This window comes from Crinia signifera, chromosome 5, assembly GCF_055691185.1.
Source record: "Crinia signifera chromosome 5, ASM5569118v1, whole genome shotgun sequence".
NCBI lineage: Eukaryota > Metazoa > Chordata > Amphibia > Anura > Myobatrachidae > Crinia > Crinia signifera.
Window position 1 is genome coordinate 68,028,395 of NC_139221.1, and position 18,008 is coordinate 68,046,402.

General features: G+C 43.5%; 1 protein-coding gene across 7 annotated transcripts in view; it reads left to right on the plus strand.

Moving 5' to 3' along the window:
• The window catches only part of ST18 (ST18 C2H2C-type zinc finger transcription factor), a 248,881-nt gene that overhangs the window by 224,217 nt on the left and 6,656 nt on the right, over window positions 1-18,008 (plus strand). For 4 of the 7 annotated variants that reach the window (XM_083187400.1, XM_083187394.1, XM_083187398.1 and 1 more), the window contains exons 18-20: window positions 1,060-1,281; window positions 4,646-4,731; window positions 15,911-16,017. In XM_083187400.1, coding sequence (XP_083043526.1) covers window positions 1,060-1,281; window positions 4,646-4,731; window positions 15,911-16,017 — 415 coding nt within the window. The remainder of the gene's footprint in view (window positions 1-1,059; window positions 1,282-4,645; window positions 4,732-15,910; window positions 16,018-18,008) is intronic. The other 3 variants (XM_083187401.1, XM_083187397.1, XM_083187399.1) reach the window with 1 other exon arrangement.

Here is an 18,008-nt window from a genome sequence, read left to right on the forward strand (position 1 = left end):
TACACAGCATCCAGCAGGGGGCGCCGGAGCCGAGCCGCTCATTACATATTCATATATTCACTGCACCCGATTGTTACGATCGTGTGTAGTGAATATACGCTCCCCTGCTGGCACCCCCGGGGGGCAGCCTGTGCTGCCTGGCACCCGGGGAGCCCACCTACCCCCCACAAAGTTCTGGGACAGGCAGAGAGACTACCATCTCTCTGCCTGGCACCGTTCTCAGGCTCCCTGTGGCAATCGCCGCAGGAGCTCATATTCGCCAGTCAGGGGCAGCGAGCCCCTGACACGTTGAATACCGGAGCCCGCCGGCTCCGAAACGTGGCGAATGTGCAGCGAATCCTAAAAAGGATTCGCTGCACCTCGCAGGTATTCTCATTGAATACCGCCCACTGTGCATATCAGGGATAATTTATATCTCCTGTCATATAATTATAGTGATGCACCTCAGACATGCAAACCCTGCAATTTAACACTGAGAAATGTGTAATATATTAATAAAAGTTCCAGGCAGGTATTTTCAAAAATATTATTATTATTAGTAGTAGTAGTAGTAGTAGTAGTAGTAGTAGGAGGAGGAGTAATAGTAATACTACAGTAGTTGTAGGAGTAGTATTACGTCCATATGAATCTTTTTTTTTTTTATTAGTAATAGCTTAAAGCTGTGTACATACGGTGCGTTTTGGTCGCTGAGCGATTTTGGCTTAAAATCTCTCAGCAATATATTGCTAAGTGTACTGTTTTCATCAGCGTCCAGCGATTTTGGCTGAAAATTGCAAGCTATTCTGTCTCATTCTGTCTCTACCTTATTTTGACTAGAAATCACTGGTCACATTGTGCACCACCGACCAGCAATTTTTAGCCATAATCGGAGGAGCATGCTTCTGCCACCAGCGACCATGAAGGGCTGGCAGCGGGAACGCGCTCCTAGCAATTTCTCTCCCACATCACATGAAATCACTGGCAATATGGTCGCTCAGCGACCATATTGCCAGCAATATGTGCTGAAATCGCCCCTGTGTGTACACAGCTTTAGATTTCTTTTTCTTGTATTTTGAACAGGTGTCCTGTTGTAGGCTGTGATGGCCAAGGTCACATATCAGGTAAATACACATCACATCGAAGTGCTTCTGGTTGTCCCCTGGCTGCAAAAAGACAGAAGGATAGTGCCTTGAATGGTTCCCCCTTGTCCTGGAAGCAGAATAAGCAGGAGTTGCCGCATTGTCCACTACCGGGCTGCAATGGACTAGGGCATGTCAATAATGTCTTTGTCACACACAGAAGGTACTTTCTGCTTAACTATGACATGTTAACTACAGTATTTCTGTTTTTTTTTTGGTAAAAATGTAATATGTGTCTGGAACATACTGCATTTCGATAGACCAGCTAAGTACATCTGTCACTTAGTTATGGTATATTCAGCGGCGGTTTTTACCTATGGACTGCAGGTTTGCAGCCCCCCAGGTAAAATCCGCCACTGTAGTGAAGCCAGATGCAGTCTGTGAGACTGCTCTGGCTTCACTGTGACTGGCAGTGACTACCAATTGGAAGTCTGACCTGCCAGTCACAAAGGCAGTCCCATTGGGAGGTCTTCCCTCCCTCCGGGACACCTTTGTGCGGGCTGCCGTGCAAAAACGGCGATTGCGCATGCGCAGTACCTATATCGGTACTGCGCACGCGCTGGTCCCGGTGCCTGTCATTTGTTTTGAACAGGAGCCGGGAACAAGATTGCTTCTATGGCCTGTTGCACAGGAGTCGGGGACGGGACTAGAGGAAGCAGTGGCGGCAGCGACATGGGGAGGGGGGGTGACTGAATCGAGGTACCCCCGCTGCAGCCAGAGGCAGCCCCCAATAAGGGAGAGCCAACACTGGGTATATTAGGTGTCTATATCGACATAGGTTGACATGGACACGTCTAAGTGTACCGCATGGCTCGCTATGCTTGCCATGCTTTGGGCACTATTATATTCTCCCTCCATGACGTAGTGGATGGTAGGGTATGAAATACCGACTGTAGCCACATGTCAGTACAAAATTTTGTTTAAAACTGCATGTCTGCCTTTTTCATTTCCACCTTTTCCACGTCGACCTTTTGACCCTGTTAACCTTTTGACTGTTGACCTTTGGACCCTGTCGACCTTTTCATTGTCGACCTCTGGTCCCTTTCTACTTATTAACTGTTGACCTTTTCACCCTGTCGACCAATAGTGGTTGACCTTATGACTGTCGACCTAGAGTCAATCTATCATGAGTCCGGATACCCCGTCACTTAAAAAATAAATGCAGGCAAATACAATAGAGATTGTAGATGTAGATATGTTTTCTAAAGCCCCAAACACACTAGGTGATACTGTATGCTCTATTAGCTATATTGGCAGTACTGTATGCTCTATTAGCTATATTGGCAGTACTGTATGCTCTATTAGCTACATTGGCAGTGTCTCTTTGGCAAACAATATTAAGCATGCACACTGAACGATATTGGTAAACAATATCATTCAGTGATGTCACCGGCATATGCAGAAAATTTGGGTCATTGGGTCATATGGCCAAAATCAACTTGCATGTTCAGCAGACCGGGGTTTGTTGTTATCAATTTTATTGATAATGAGTGTACACACTAGACAGGAAAGTAAAAGATATTGCTAAGAAGGGCCCTTCTGAGCAATACCTTTTATTGTGTGTATTAGGCGTATTGATTTAAAACAAAAACTGTTGTTGGTATATACAGTGTGACAGCATGATTGACATCCACATACTTTGCTTCTCAGCTAAAATTGTCCCTTGTTCCCAATTACTGGCTTCACCATTTGTACCCCTCGCCCGCGGGACACTGTGACCCACGGGAGGGACAGCATCCAGTTAGCGGGACTGTCCCATTGTAATTGGGACTGTTGGAAGGTATGCTATAGCTACATGCATTTTAATAAGGTTCGCATTGCCACTTATAGGAAACACCATGTGAGAACAGCACAACACATGACCAATCACTATAAAGTATCATTGTCACTGCATCGACAAGTACAGATGGAGCCCCTCTCATACAATGCTAGTGCTCGCCAGAATGTCCCCACTGGCAAGCGCTGGCTGAGAGGGACTCCATTAGACTCAAACGTATGCACTTCCCAGTCACTCGGCGGCTGGGTGGCGGAACCCTGGGCTTTTTACAATTGGAGGTACAGTCATATTTATGACATGCCGCTCAGATGTAGCAGTACACATCCGCATTCATAGGCTACTTTCACAATCTCCATGAAATGCATTTACAGAGGTAGGCAAGTATGTATACTGCAAGATGCATGATGGGAGTTTTGTGGCATGCAATAGGCCTTATTAGTGTAAATGTTAGCTTTTCATATAGTAGACATACATGTCTACAATAAAAGGGAAGCAACAAAGGGCCCTGGTTGTTTACAGCTCTGATAGTGCAAAAATAAGGATATGCAATATGTTTTTTGCAATAAGCTTGTCAAACTCAGGGACAGATGTACTAAGCCTTGGAGAGACCTAAAGTAGAAAGAGATAAAGTACCAGCTAAACAGCCTTAACTGCCATGTTACAGTCTATGGGCCAGATGTACTGTACTAAACCTCAAAAAGTGATAAAGTGGAGAGTAATAAAGTACCCTCCACTTAGCTCCTAACTGACATGTTACAGGCTGTGTTTAAAAATGGCAATTAGAAGCTCTCTCAACTTTATCACTTTTTAAGACTTAGTACATCTGACCCTGTGTTTGAAAAATGACAGTTACTTTCTTTCTTTTCTTAGCACATCTGCCCCTCGGTTTTCACGCATCCCTAATGGTGCATGCTTTACAGATTTCCTAGTTGGTGCACAGGTGAATTCATTACTGACTGGAACAATTTTAAAAATCCACAGGTGGTTCTAATTATTACAGTTTTACTAAGGAGATCTGTAAACATGCAGTGCTAGGGGTCCTTGGAGAACAAATTTGGGAAATACAGTACTGCAATATGTCCGCACTGTAATACAGGTAATAGCAAAAGCACAGGGCACCAGGCCTTTCTCTTTTCACCAGTAATAAATGGCTATGCCACTTTATGTGAATCACATGTAGCAGGTGACAATTCCAAGGTGTTTTTTTTTTTCTTACTATTGTGTCTTTTTTAAGTGACATTATTTGCACATAAATATGGTGTGGTCTGCAAACTTTAACATTGTCAATGGAATATTGAGGGCAGGTTATTCATAGGAAAAGGTTATACACCCAAGTGAAAAAAAAAATATTTTGGGGGGAATAAAATGTAAGTGATAAAGGGGAGATTTAACAAAGCTTGGAATTATTAAAGTGCAGAGAGATACATTACTAACCAATCAGCTCTGTCAATTTACAGGCTGTGCCAGGAGCTGGTTGGCTGGTATTTTATATTTGTCCAAGCTTTGATAAATTACCCCCAAAGAGAGCATATTCATGGGGCATTAATATAGTGGAGGCAATAAAACCTTTTGCTCCCAACAAAGATCACTTTTACCAAATTACAAGTAATTAATTGCTAATGGTCAGGATCTCATATGCTTTAACATTCAATATTTATGTATTGGCATTAATTATAAATTCTGTGTTGTATCATTTTCATTGAATGTGTTCAGAGTACACTGGAAAGTTTTTCTTGTACATGTTTTGCAGTTTATCCGGGTGCCCTTTAAATGCACAAGCCATAAAGAAGGGCAAAGCAGAGGAGCTGATGTCTGTGAAATTGAAGACAAGTGGAGGTAAGAACATGCTACAGTATGTCTGTATTTATACAAGACAGCTTCAACTCTACATTCCTGACTTTGATACAGTATATGTTTTTCATTGAAAAAAACAAAACAGAATTCAAAATACATAAATATGTGTCTGCTGAATGTGTTTTCTGACAGTTGTATTTAAAAGACTACCCAAGGCGTTATAAAGAAGTAGAATATAACTAACCTGCCATAGTATATACAAAATAACAAAAATCATATGCTTAAAAGAGTAGGTTATAATCTTTTAACTGTCAATATCTATTTTCAGACATCAAAGTTCAGGTAAAAAACAGCATAGTAGTAGTAGCTGTAAAAGTAGGCATTAGTATTAGTACTGGACTAACAGTAGTAGGTACTGAAGAAGAAGTAGTAGTAGTAATAGTAGGTAGTAGTAGTAGTAGTAGTAGTAGTAATAACATAGGTAGTTTAAGTGATAATACTGTAGGTTGTAGTAGTATAAATAGTAGTAATAGTAGCAGTAGAAGCAGGGGTGTATTGATCTGTGGTGGGTCCAGGTAATTTTGGGGGGTATTGCCTCATCATGAGATGTGTGGCCACAACCCCTTATACATACTGATGTTAAAAAAGTCTCTAAGCACAGATTTTAAGGGGTGCTAACCAGGAACAAATCAGAGGGGGTGCAATTGGTGTGTTCACTGCCCTTACCCCAACAGGCATAGGCAGGAGAGACTGTTGGTAAGTGGCAGAAGCCTCCCTGCACCACCACAGTACAGCCCCCACATGCACCTCCATGATGCCTGAACCTGGGTATTTAGTACATGCTTCCCCTCCCCCTGGCAGCAGTGAGTAGAAGTAGTATTGGTAGTAGTAGGAGGAGATAGCAGTAGTAGTAATAGTAGTAATAGTAAAAGTAGTAGTAGAAGTGGCAGTAGTAGCAGGAGGAGGAGGAGGAAGTAGTAGCAAAAGGAGTAGTAGGAATTAATAATATAAGTAGCAGTAGTAGTAGAAGTAGGAAAAGGAGTTAGTTGTAGTGGTACATTAGTAGAGGTGGAAAAATAAGTCATAGTAGTAATTCAGTAGAAGGAAGAAGAAATTATAGTAATAGTATAATAGTTGTAGTAGTAGTAGTAGTAGTAGTAGTAGTAGTAGTAGTAGTAGTAGTAGTAGAAGTTGTAGTAAAAATAATAGTAGGAAGAAGAGGTGATACCAGTAGCAGTGGCGTAACTAGAAATGTTGCTCCCCCTGCCAAAAACAATTCTGGCGCCCCCCCCCCCCTCCCATTTTTGGTCAAACAAATTATATAGATGGCTGGAGTGTGGCATTTCTTGTGGTGTGTATATATATATATATATATATACACACAATACACACACACAGTATATGGAAAAAAGACAGAAAAGAGTATAATATGAGCCAAATAGAAACAGTAGACTGGGGGCACGCGGGTGGCATATTGGTGCTGGCTCCACCAAGCCACTAACAACTAACCTCACCGCACGAGACTAGGTGACAGTCCTCCCTCACTATTCCTCACCGTGCCTCACTCCCTCACGGTACCGGGTGCACACAGCACAGTCTCCTCCTCAGGCTCGCACTGCTGCTCCTGAGTCCCCGACGCCAGAGAGATGATGATGTACACGGCGTGCCTGCCCGCACTGCGTGTTTCCTTTCCTGTGCCCCTGTGCAGTGAGTGACGGGTGCGTGCGGGGGCCGGGGCAGCAAGCCGGGCTTTCATTAACTGCATGCTGGTCAGCGGCATGCAGGAACATGCTGGAGACTCGGAGGCTGTAGCCGGGGGTAGGGGGGTTCGGAGTCCACGTCTGTGCTGCACCCAGTATTGCCGCGACAGGAGGCAGCAGCAGCATGTAAGTCATTATTGATGATAATTGTCAAACAGTGTGCCGGGCAGGTGCTGGCGCCCCCGCTGTTGCCCGCTCCCCCAAGCAGCAGCAGGGGCTGCCTTACACTAGCTACGCCACTGACCAGTAGGATTATTAGTAGTAATAGTAGTAGGAGGAGGAAGTAGCAGGCGTAGTAGGAGGTAGTAATATAAGCAGTAGTAGTAAAATAGAAGGAGGTAGAAGTAGTAGTACAGTATTACTACTACTACTATAGTAGTAGTGGTACAGCAGTAGGAAGAAGAGGTGATAGTAGAAGGAGTAGAAGTACAGTAAAAGTAGTAGTAGTACAGTAGAAGGAAGAAGAGGTGATAGCAGTAGTAGTAGTAGTAGTAGTATAAGTAGTAGTATAGTAGTAAGAAGTGGAGGTGTACATAAATATTTATTGAAATATTTACATAAATGATAAATACAATACAATAATTAAACTTAATAAATGTACATATAAATAATAGAATATCAGATTCTATGAACCAGTAAAAATATTTTTGCAAAAGAAAACAGATCATGTAATGCACAGAGACATCGACAGTACCTAGGGGGTTAATAGAAAACAAAGGAAAAGGATACAAGCCAGACAAAGGCCCTTATTCTGGTTGGTGCGGATATGTCCATGTGCGTTTGTTCCGCCGATGTTTTGTGTTTGCTCATGTGCAGAGGCATATCTGCGCATGTGCGAAAGGGACATACGTCCAAATTCCGCATGAATTGTTTACACTACGAACAGGGGGAGGAGAGGGGCGTGAAGGGCTGTTTGGCCTCATTAACATATGCATACGCCCCGCGTTTCATGGGCGTTCCCATGAAAACGCTGGGCGTACGTATGGTAATGAGGCCGTGACGCACGTGTAGGGGGCGGACATATGACATTGCCGGATGTCAGCTGCCCGCCCAGATCCCTGCTTTTGCACGAAGAAATGCCCGAGTGGTCTGAGCTCGCGGGAGCTGCCTGACCACTCGGTCCTGCATGATGGGGGAGGTTCCCAGAGATGGAGGAGGTGTATACATGAGAAATCCACTCGTGCTCCATGCGGTCAGCGGCTTACCGCATTCGGACGGAGTGAGCGATCCGTACGGAAGGCGGGGTTTAGGACGCACGGTCCTGGCCGCATATTCGGCTCCGGCCGCACAGAACAGAATAAGGCCCATAGAGATATGCAGCTTTGCCTTTGGCAGGAGCCTTCAGGTATGCAGATGCCCACAGAACTTAATAAATATAAATACACGGGATCTACAGTATCTACAGGCCTGGATCCTCCATATTACTTTCATGTGGGGAAATGCGGACTCTGCCACAGTATATACTGTATATAGTAAATATTGCTAATGATATGTTGTGACTTTGTACAAAGGGAGAAGGGGAAGATGGGAAATTACTGCTGCACAGGTAGCTATTAAATGGTATACAATTGTAATTAAAATATTTATAGATTATCCACTGTAAGAAAAGTTATGTACTGGTTTATACAGATGAAGGTAGTGGAGGTGCTCCCCAGAGAGTATAGGACAACTGGAGAACAAGAAAAAGGAGAACATACTCTCTCTTTTTGGGGGCACAATTAATTAGTTTATACTAAAACTTAACTTTTATTTTAATTTAATTATTATAAAACTGTAGAGGTTCAAACCACAAAACAAAAACACAGACAAACACACATCATTACAATCAATTCCTCTTATTGTTAATTTAGCTTAGTGTTAAACAAATGTCACTAAGAAAATATAAGGCCACTCGACATTATCTGACCGAGAATACCACCATTTCAAATGCTCAGATCAATTTCATTATGGACAATATTGACTTTATTTTAAAACACAATTATTTCTGGTATAATGGAACATTCTACAATCAAACATCGTTTGCTGGAAAAGATACATTGACAACGTATTTTTTATCTGGGATAGTCCACAAGCAAGTCTGGAAGAATTCATCACACATATGAACAATAACTCACTCAATCTGGAATTCAGCACAAACTTCAGTAAAACCATGGTCACATTCCTAGACTTAGAAGTATACACAAAAAAACAACAAAATCACACATATAAAAGAATGCAATGGCAACAATATGCTAGCTTTCAACAGTAATCACCATCGTCAATGGGTGAAAAACATACCGGGAGGACAATTCAGGAGAATCAAAAGGAATTGCACGGAAGACACAGTATTCGAACAACAAAGTGAAGACCTGAAGAAAAAATTCCTTGAAAAAGGATACAAAGAACCCTTCCTGACCAATCAAATGAACAAAATCAAAACCATAGAAAGAAACGACCTTATCAACTATTCTACAAAACCCAAAACAGAAATGCCAATCACATTCATCACCCAATTCAATAGTAATCATGAAAAAATAGAAGAAATTTAAAAAAAACATTGGCACATCCTTTTACTGGATGAAGATCTGAAACAAATACTCCCCCCAAAACCGAAAATAATCTACCGGAAAGCTACAAATTTGAGACAGAAACTGACCAAAAGCTTTCTACTGCTACAAGAACCAAAAGGCAAGAAAACAAATAATGGATTCTTCCACTGCACAAAATGTAAGGGATGCAGAAATCAAAAAACTGGAACAAAACCCACTAAAACATTCCTATCCAATCAGAACAAAAAAACCTTCCAAATAAAGGAACACATGTCTTGCGAAACAGAGGGAGCAATATACCTTCTTGAATGCCCATGTGGATACCAATATGTGGGCCAGACAAAAAGAAAAATCAAAGTACGGATCGTTGAACACCTCTATAACATCAAAAGAGGATTACAAACCCACATTGTATCAGCACACTTCTTGGAAAAACATAACAAAGATCCCAAAGGCCTCACCTTCATGGGTATCCAACATGTGGAAGCCCATTGGAGAGGAGGAGACACAGTGTCCAATTTGAAAAAAATCGAGACCAAATGGATATACACATTAGATACTCTCATACCAAAAGGCCTTAACATTGACATCGAGCTTAAAGCATTCCTCTGGGGATGCAGTTACAATCCCGGCGGTCGGGATCCTGGCGTTCAGAATCCCGACGCCGGAATCCCGACCGCCGAAATGCCGACACTTTTTCCCTCCTGGGGTGTACACAACACCCCTGGAGGGAGAATAAATTAGTGTGCCGAGCATAGCGAGGCACCGGGCCCACTGCGTGGCGAGCGCAGCGAGCCCGCAAGGGGGGGTGATCCACGTCCCCCCCTTGTCGGCATTTCGGCTGTTGGGATCCCGGCGTCGGGATTCTGAACGCCGGGATCCCGACCGCCGGGATTCAATACTGAATCCTTCCTCTGAACCCCTGCCCCAACCTCCCCCTGTCATTTCAATTGGGTACCTTGTTTCTCCTTTAATCAGCTTTTCTAAAAAATATCGGTACTTGTTTCCTATCTGGGCGCCCACTAAGTTAATTGAGCACCATGCTATTCTCCGTAGTGAAATCTGATCGCATCGCATCGTACACATACACGATATTGAACGATGCGATGCGATGCGATGCGATCCGATTCGATTTCCCATAGGAAACAATGTTAAATGGCTCAATTTAGCCAAATTATCATAGGAACAATAGTAAATGGGCCAAAAACACCCCTGAACATTGAAATGTCCCCCCAAAAGTAGTTGACGCCACCCCGCCATCAACGTGAACCCGAAGCGTGGCGAGCGCAGCGAGCCCGCGAGGGGCGGCGGTACGCGTCCTCCGACCTTTTCATGCCCTACTATCCACTAGGGCGTGGAGTGAGAATAGAATAGTGTGGCGAGCGCAGCGAGCCACCGAGCCCGAAGCGTGGCGAGCGCAGCGTGCCCCGCGAGGGGACGCGGATACCTTCACAGGTAAACGCGTCCCTTTGCGGGCTTCCCAGGTGTCCGCGTCGCCATGGACACCTGGGAAGCCCGCGAGGGGACGCGTATAACTGTGAAGGTATCCGCGTCCCCTCGCGGGGCTCGCTGCGCTCGCCACGCTTCGGGCTCGGTGGCTCGCTGCGCTCGCCACACTATTCTATTCTCACTCCACGCCCTAGTGGATAGTAGGGCATGAAAAGGTCGGAGGACGCGTACCGCCGCCCCTCGCGGGCTCGCTGCGCTCGCCACGCTTCGGGTTCACGTTGATGGCGGGGTGGCGTCAACTACTTTTGGGGGGACATTTCAATGTTCAGGGGTGTTTTTGGCCCATTTACTATTGTTCCTATGATAATTTGGCTAAATTGAGCCATTTCACATTGTTTCCTATGGGAAATCGGATCGCATCGCATCGCATCGCATCGCATCGTTCAATATCGTGTATGTGTACGATGCGATGCGATCCGATTTCAGTACGGTGCCGTACGTAGAAAACCTGATAGGAAACAAGTACCAAAATATCTTTATTTCATTTTATTTTATTTTACTTCATTTTTATTTTTATTTTATATTTATTTGTATTAGTTTTATATATATTTTTCTTTTTCTTTTACTTTCAATTTTTATTATTATTTTTATTTTTATTTATTTTTTGTTTTTATTTTATTTAAAAAATCAAAGACCAATTGCCAACCAACAGCCCAAGAATAGCCCAAGAAGACCATGAGGTTCCCGCTGGTTGGATATAACTTCCGTTTTTAAACTTCCGTTTTATCAATAAAGATTGCCCTATTTAAAGAGAAAAAAATGAAGCCACAAGCATCCTTGAAAAAGCACCATTGTGTGAAATGCATTGGTTGAAGCCAGAAGCCCCGCCAGTGCCGCAACAAGCACAAGGTAAAAGCCGGCAGGTGACGTCACTTGTGAAATCCTCCGGAGTCTCGCCGGAAAGTTACTAAGCCTGCATCTTGCGGCCAGGGCCGCCGAGAGGCAGGGGGGCGGATACATTTTACCTGGGCCCGGGCCTGCCAGGGGGGCCCGGGTCCGGACACACACTTTAAAATATATTTTTTGGGCTGCGGGTGCGTCGGGAGGACAAGAACCTGTCCGCCCGCGGCCCGCCCGCGGCCCGCCCGCGGCCCGCCCATGTGTCCGGCCACCCGCCCGTCATCTGCGGTTTCATCTGTCTGTCCTTCCCCAGCACACGGAGAGACAGACGCTAGAAGTCATAGTTCACCTCTACCGTCTGACAGTAAGCACAGCTCTGCACTTCCTGGTAACGCTGTAGAGCTGTGCTCCCTGTCAGAGACGCTGGAAGTGAAAAATGACTTCTAGCGTCTGTCTCTCTGTGCACAGGGGAAGGCAGGGTAAAGCAGGGGGCAGCAGCAGCTGACGGGCAGTTGGCCGGGCACATATTAACCCCTTAGCAACGAGCTAGAACCCCTGGCAATGGAAATAAACCCCCCTTGGCAACGAGCAAGAACCCCTGGCAAAAAATATTAACCCCTTGGCAACATTTAATAACCCCTTGGCAATGAGCAAGAACCCCTGGCAATGGACATTAACCCCCCCCTTGGCAACGAGCAAGAACCCCTGGCAACGTACATTAACCCCCCTTGGGAATGAGCATTAACCCCTGGGAACAAATATAAACCCGGTGGCAACAAGCAATAACCCCTGGCAATGTATATTAACCCCTTGGCAATGAGCAAGAACCCCTAGCAACGGACATTAATCCCCCTCTTGGCAACGAGCAAGAACCCCTGGCAACGGACATTAACTCCCCTTGACAACAAGCAATAACCCCTCGCAATGCATATTAACCCCTTAGCAATGGACATTAACTCCCTTGGCAACAAGCAGGTAATTTATAATGTATTAGAAGCCTTACTGTGGGGGGGCAACGTGGTGTGGCATAGTCAGTGTGTATCGATTTTTGTGTGACATCCCATTTTTTTGGGACGGTCCTGTGGGAATTAGACACTGGCCATGCCCTCACAGCGACAAAATGGCACCCAAAAATTTTTGACGCGTGCCTGCGGCAAGCACATATATTCCTTTCTCCACTGCCGTAGTTGGGAGGTATGCATTAGGTGTGAGGGGTATTGCAATGTGTGGCATAATGTGTCAGGGGCATTACAGTGTGCAGCATAGTATCAGGCATTATGGTGTGCTGCATCATGTTTCAGAGAAATGGCGGTGTGTGGCATAATGTATAGGGCATTACAGTGTGCAGCATATTTCGCTGGGGCATTACGGTGTGCGGCATAGCATTAGGGACATTGTTCAAATTTTAGTAGCTCTCGGGGACTTTTTTCTTTATTTTCTTGAGCTCTCGCTCAATTAAGGTTGGAGACCACTGGACTAGGAGAGCGGGCATGGGGTTAACTGTGTCAATGCACCAACTCACGCATTCGCATGTGCAGTCTAATGCTGGGCAGCATCTGAGCACTCACTCAGACACTGCCCGGCTGTTCCCGACCTGGCGTGCGGCCTGCGCTGTGTGATTCGGTCATAGGTCACGCTGCGCAGGCCGCAGCATTGACCACCAGTGCCGGAACCTGCTTGCCGCCGGGCCTCCCACATCATACCCGACACCGGAACCTGCTCGCCGCCGGGCCTCCCACATCATACCCTACGCCGAAACCTGTTGATATTGGTGTACTGGCTCCAAGATTTCTGTTGCCATCCCTTACATAGAAATGACCTTCTAGACCTACATGTACTTTGTCTCTGTCCCTGCGTCCCCACCATCTCTGTCCCCACCATCTGTCACCACTGTCTCTGTCCCTGCATCCCACCATCCCGCTCTATGCACCTTTGTCCCCACCATCTCTCTCCCTGCCATTCCATTCCTCTCACTCTCCCTGAATTTTGCTTCAATCTGTGTGGAATAATTTGAATTTTGTGTCATTCCATGTGGCATAATGTGAATTTTAAGACATTCCATGTGAATTTTGGCTCATTCTGTGTAGCATAATGTGTAAGGGGCAAGTATAAGGGGTCTACTATTGTGTTGCATAAAGGGTATATGGTGTGGTACACACCCCTATATCCTTTAATGGCCACACCTCTTTTCTGTTGCTTGCCACTCCAGGGGGGCCACGTGACGCTGTTGTACCGGGGCCCAAGATTTCTCTCGGCAGCCCTGTTTGCGGCAGTACAAACATAGTGCAGGGTAGCCAGCCTAACTCTCCTCAAACATCTGGACTGCTTCCACAACTCCAATAAGGAGTGTAAACATTAGTTTGGTTGCCTTTTATTTATTTATTTTTATATTTATTTTTATTTATTTTTATTTGTATTTTTATTTATTTTTATCTCATTGTTATTTTTATTATTTTTAATTTTACTTGTTTCTTTACCATTTTCAGTTTTACCATTACTTTATCTATTCTCTCCACTCTATATCTACGGTACCCACACCCCCCCCCCCCCCCCCCCCTCCTTAGCCCTTGTACTTTTTTCTGCCATATAACATCAAGCTGCTCTCACTCTCCCTAACACAATTCCTTCCAAAAGGAATTTATTCCTTTTTTTCCACACATAAGGTTGTATCAGATCGCGAAAAATATTGAGGGATACCTTTTTATGTACAGTTTGTGGTGGTTAAACCAATGCGAAAAACCAAATACATATGAAAAAATATATACAATGGATGTATCTCTATGTACAAATGGTTAAAGACCTTAAGAAGTGATCAGAGGAACATATTGTATCACAAACTATTGCAAGTTTAAAGAATAACAAGTATATATTTGTAGCTATCTGTAGTACTGGAAATAACTTTCTCTAAAGTTCTCTATGGGTTATTTAAACAGTTAATCTGATGCTTCTTCACAAGGAAATTTTTTTTTCTCAAAGCTATTTATGATTGTACAGAAAAATTGTATCAATACTTCTGGACTTGCAATTATAGGAATATTTGTTAATTTCAATACACCCACTTCAAAAATATATATAACAGTAACAGAAGGACAAATGTGCCCTATAATTTACACCGTATACAATATATTACTCTCTTGTTAGGTTAGTTGTTATAATCAAACCAATGTCACATTAAATTACCGGTGACAATAAAGTTCTTTTAGGTTAATTGTCCGCGGTGACCTTAAGAGGATAGTAAAGTATGAGAGAAGGCTCCACTATACCCTTCTCACCGCTGCTTCTTGCCGGGCACCGTTTACCTCTAGGCAAGTGAGCGAGTGATAGTGGTAATGTCACCTAAGTGGAGTTTAAAGGGATATCTGCTGTCCGGGTTTCTTAGACAAAAATTCCCTGTTGGGTAATGACCAGTGCAGGGAGATATTGGCCAGATAATACGGATGAGTGTATCCTAGAGTAGAGGCATATAGAGGAGATACTGTATAATGGTATATACTTCCACTTAAAGTAAGCGCTGCTTCCCCCACTTGTCAACGGGCAGAGGTGGAGAATGAGCGGCCCCAGTATGGATGTAGTTTACCCAAAGAAAGTTTATATTGGGAGTTTTCTATAAAGAAAGAAAAAATGTGGTCATCACGGTTACCTTTATTGTTGGATAGGTCTACTACCTGTATACTCAGGTTGTGGCTGGCAGTTTTTGTATGTCTGGTGTAGATCTGCTCTGCAGCAGAACTGCTCTGGGGGGGGGGGGTGTAGGCAATGATTGTGGCCGCAATGGTATGGTGAATACAGCCGCTGTATGCTGCAGCAGGCCGGTATAGATCTGCTCTGTAGCAGAACCACTCTAGGGGGGGTGTAAGCAGTGGTTGTGGCCGCAGCGGTATAGTAAGTATAGCCGCTGTATGCTGCGGTGGGCTGCTCGTGGTCACAGACTCTACAGTCTGAGTATATTGCGGCGAGCGGCTCTATAGAAGAAATGCGGGCAGTTATTGTTCCGACTGGGATCGCAGTCCCAGAACCCGCTGTAAGCTGGGAAGAGCGGGTTTAGTTTATGCCGCACTTACTTGTTTTTGAAAGGACTGGTTGTCCTATTTTTCTCTCTGGGTGTATTTGCCTGATGCAAGTCTTGTTCTCCGATATGTTGTGACTGTAAGATGTCTGTCTGTGACAAATAACGTTTTGGGATGGGAACTAGGCAGTGGCAATGCAAACACATGTAAACAACACAGTTGGACTGGCCCACAGGAGCATACCTCTTTTTGGGTCTATGGGTGTATTTTCTGCAGTGCATTGCCATTATTAATCATTATCATGCAGGAATATGTAAGTTTCCACATTTATAATGGCCTTATCGGTCAGCAGATTTTCCATTCCCATTAAAGCTGTTTAATTGTTGATAATTCCATCTGATATGATTATAGTACTTATAAGATGAAAATACTTTTAAATACTATACACCCCTACACCATATTTCATTTAAATAAATACAGTAATAACATAAAAAGGAGACTTGGTAATTAACATTTGAACACTGGCACTGTATTAAAAACAACTGTTTATAAAATATAAATGTGTTAATGTACCCAGCAGGCATAGAAAATGGGGATGATATCAGGAATTTAGATGAAGAGATCAAAGAACTGAATGAATCAAATTTGAAGATAGAAGCTGACATGATGAAACTTCAAACCCAGGTTGGAAAACAATTTTTAGTAATTGCGGCTAAATAATGCATTATGTAAACTTTCAATTTAGTCAGATAATGCATTTCTATTGTTTACTAAAGCCCTTTGTAGTACTGTTAAGAATTTGTTGAATTATGTGGAGTTAAGGGATGAAATTTGTTTTAAAACAATCTTTCCTCTCTTTACTTACCTTGATGGTTGATATTCCTACTTAGTGTACCGCCTTTTTCTATGGTGTGGTATGAAAGCAGACATATGACAATATAGTGTGGTATATTATCATATATAATAAATGCCAAATGCTGATCCCTACCTCTATGGCACCAGATAGAGCTCCGTTCAGGCGTAGGGCTGCCGCTAAGAATTTTGGGTCCCGGGACTGATTTGCAGTCCGCCCCCCCCCCCCCCCCCCCCCACCTGACTCCGTCTGCATAGTAACCTGCCGTTGTATGGCTGGGGAATGAGGGGACGTGAGGCGGCTGTCGGTGTACAAGGAATGTGAAGGGACTGCAGGGGATAGAGCTGCCCGGTCCCTACCCTCTATCAGTGCGGCGGGGTTCCGGGACTCAAGTACCCCCAGACCCCACCCCTGTCGGCGGCCCTGTTCAGGGCATACACACACACATATACATACAAATACACTCCTACACACACATACACAATCACACCTCAGCATGATAGAGTCCCAGCTCCCAGCAGCACTGTCATATGAAATAAGTGGTTGGTTATACAGTTCTCAGAAATTTCAGCAACAACAACAACAAATTAGCCTAAGACTTGATGAAAGTACATTAAAAAGTAGGCTATTAAACAAAGATACATCAATAATAGCATAAGAAATATAAACATACTGTGAGAGATTTTGTTAGTTTCCCATTTTTTTAAAGCAGCAATCATTTACCATGTACCATCATTTGGCATGTAATTAATTGCTGCTTTGGAAGAAATATGGAAGACCTCTCCCAAAATCTCTCACTTTCTATATAGATCATATAAAACAAATGGTATTAAGGCAAAACCTGACAATATAATGCATGGGTCCTCAAACTGCGGCCCTCCAGATGTTGTGAAACTACAAATCCCAGCATGCCTTGCCACAGTTTTAACACTTCCTTATAGCAAAACTGTTTGCAAGGCATGCTAGGATTTGTAGTTTCACAACATCTGGAGGGCCGCAGTTTGAGGACCCATGATATAATGCAAAAGACCACTAGTAAGTCCAAGTACTAATGGATGGGGAACCAGCCACAAATAATAACTTCAAAAGTAAATCGTTGTTTGAAAGATGTTTAGCAAGACCAGGATTTTATCCAGGGAACAGATAGTTATATTGCCAGCTTGTTGGAAAGGTATTCCATCTAGTTTTAGCAAGGAAACTTGCAGTAGGTGGAAACCGTTGCAAACGCTAAGGGGGAAATTTACTAAAGGAAATGTGTAAAAAATAGGTGTATTTGTATCCAGAAATACACTTATTTTGGACATTTACTATCCCGAAAACACGGCAATTCGTATTCGTATTGATAGCACATCAATACGAATACGAATTGCCGTATTTTCGGGATAGTAAATGTCAAAAATAAGTGTATTTCTGGATACAAATACACTTATTTTTACACCTATTTTTTACAAATTTCCTTTAGTAAATTTCCCCCTAAATGTCTAAATTTCTGCTATCAGTCCTGGTCCAAATGAGGATTGCCCATAGTTGTTCAATAAATAAAGTGCTTAACCCAGTGGTTCCCAAACTTTTTTCAATCACGGCACCCCTAAGTATCAGAACATTTTTTACGGCACTCCTAGCCCAAATGTTTTTAATTGAGAAAATAAGAAATTAATATTAAAGTAAGTCAATTGTGTTTATATCTATTCCTTAGTGTCAGTTATGGGATGGGGGACAGGATTCACTTCTGTTTGTCCACAATTTGCCTATTACATTGGTCATAAAATAATTAATGGGTCAAGGACCACCAATCCATGGCACCCCTGCAAGTCCTCCAAGG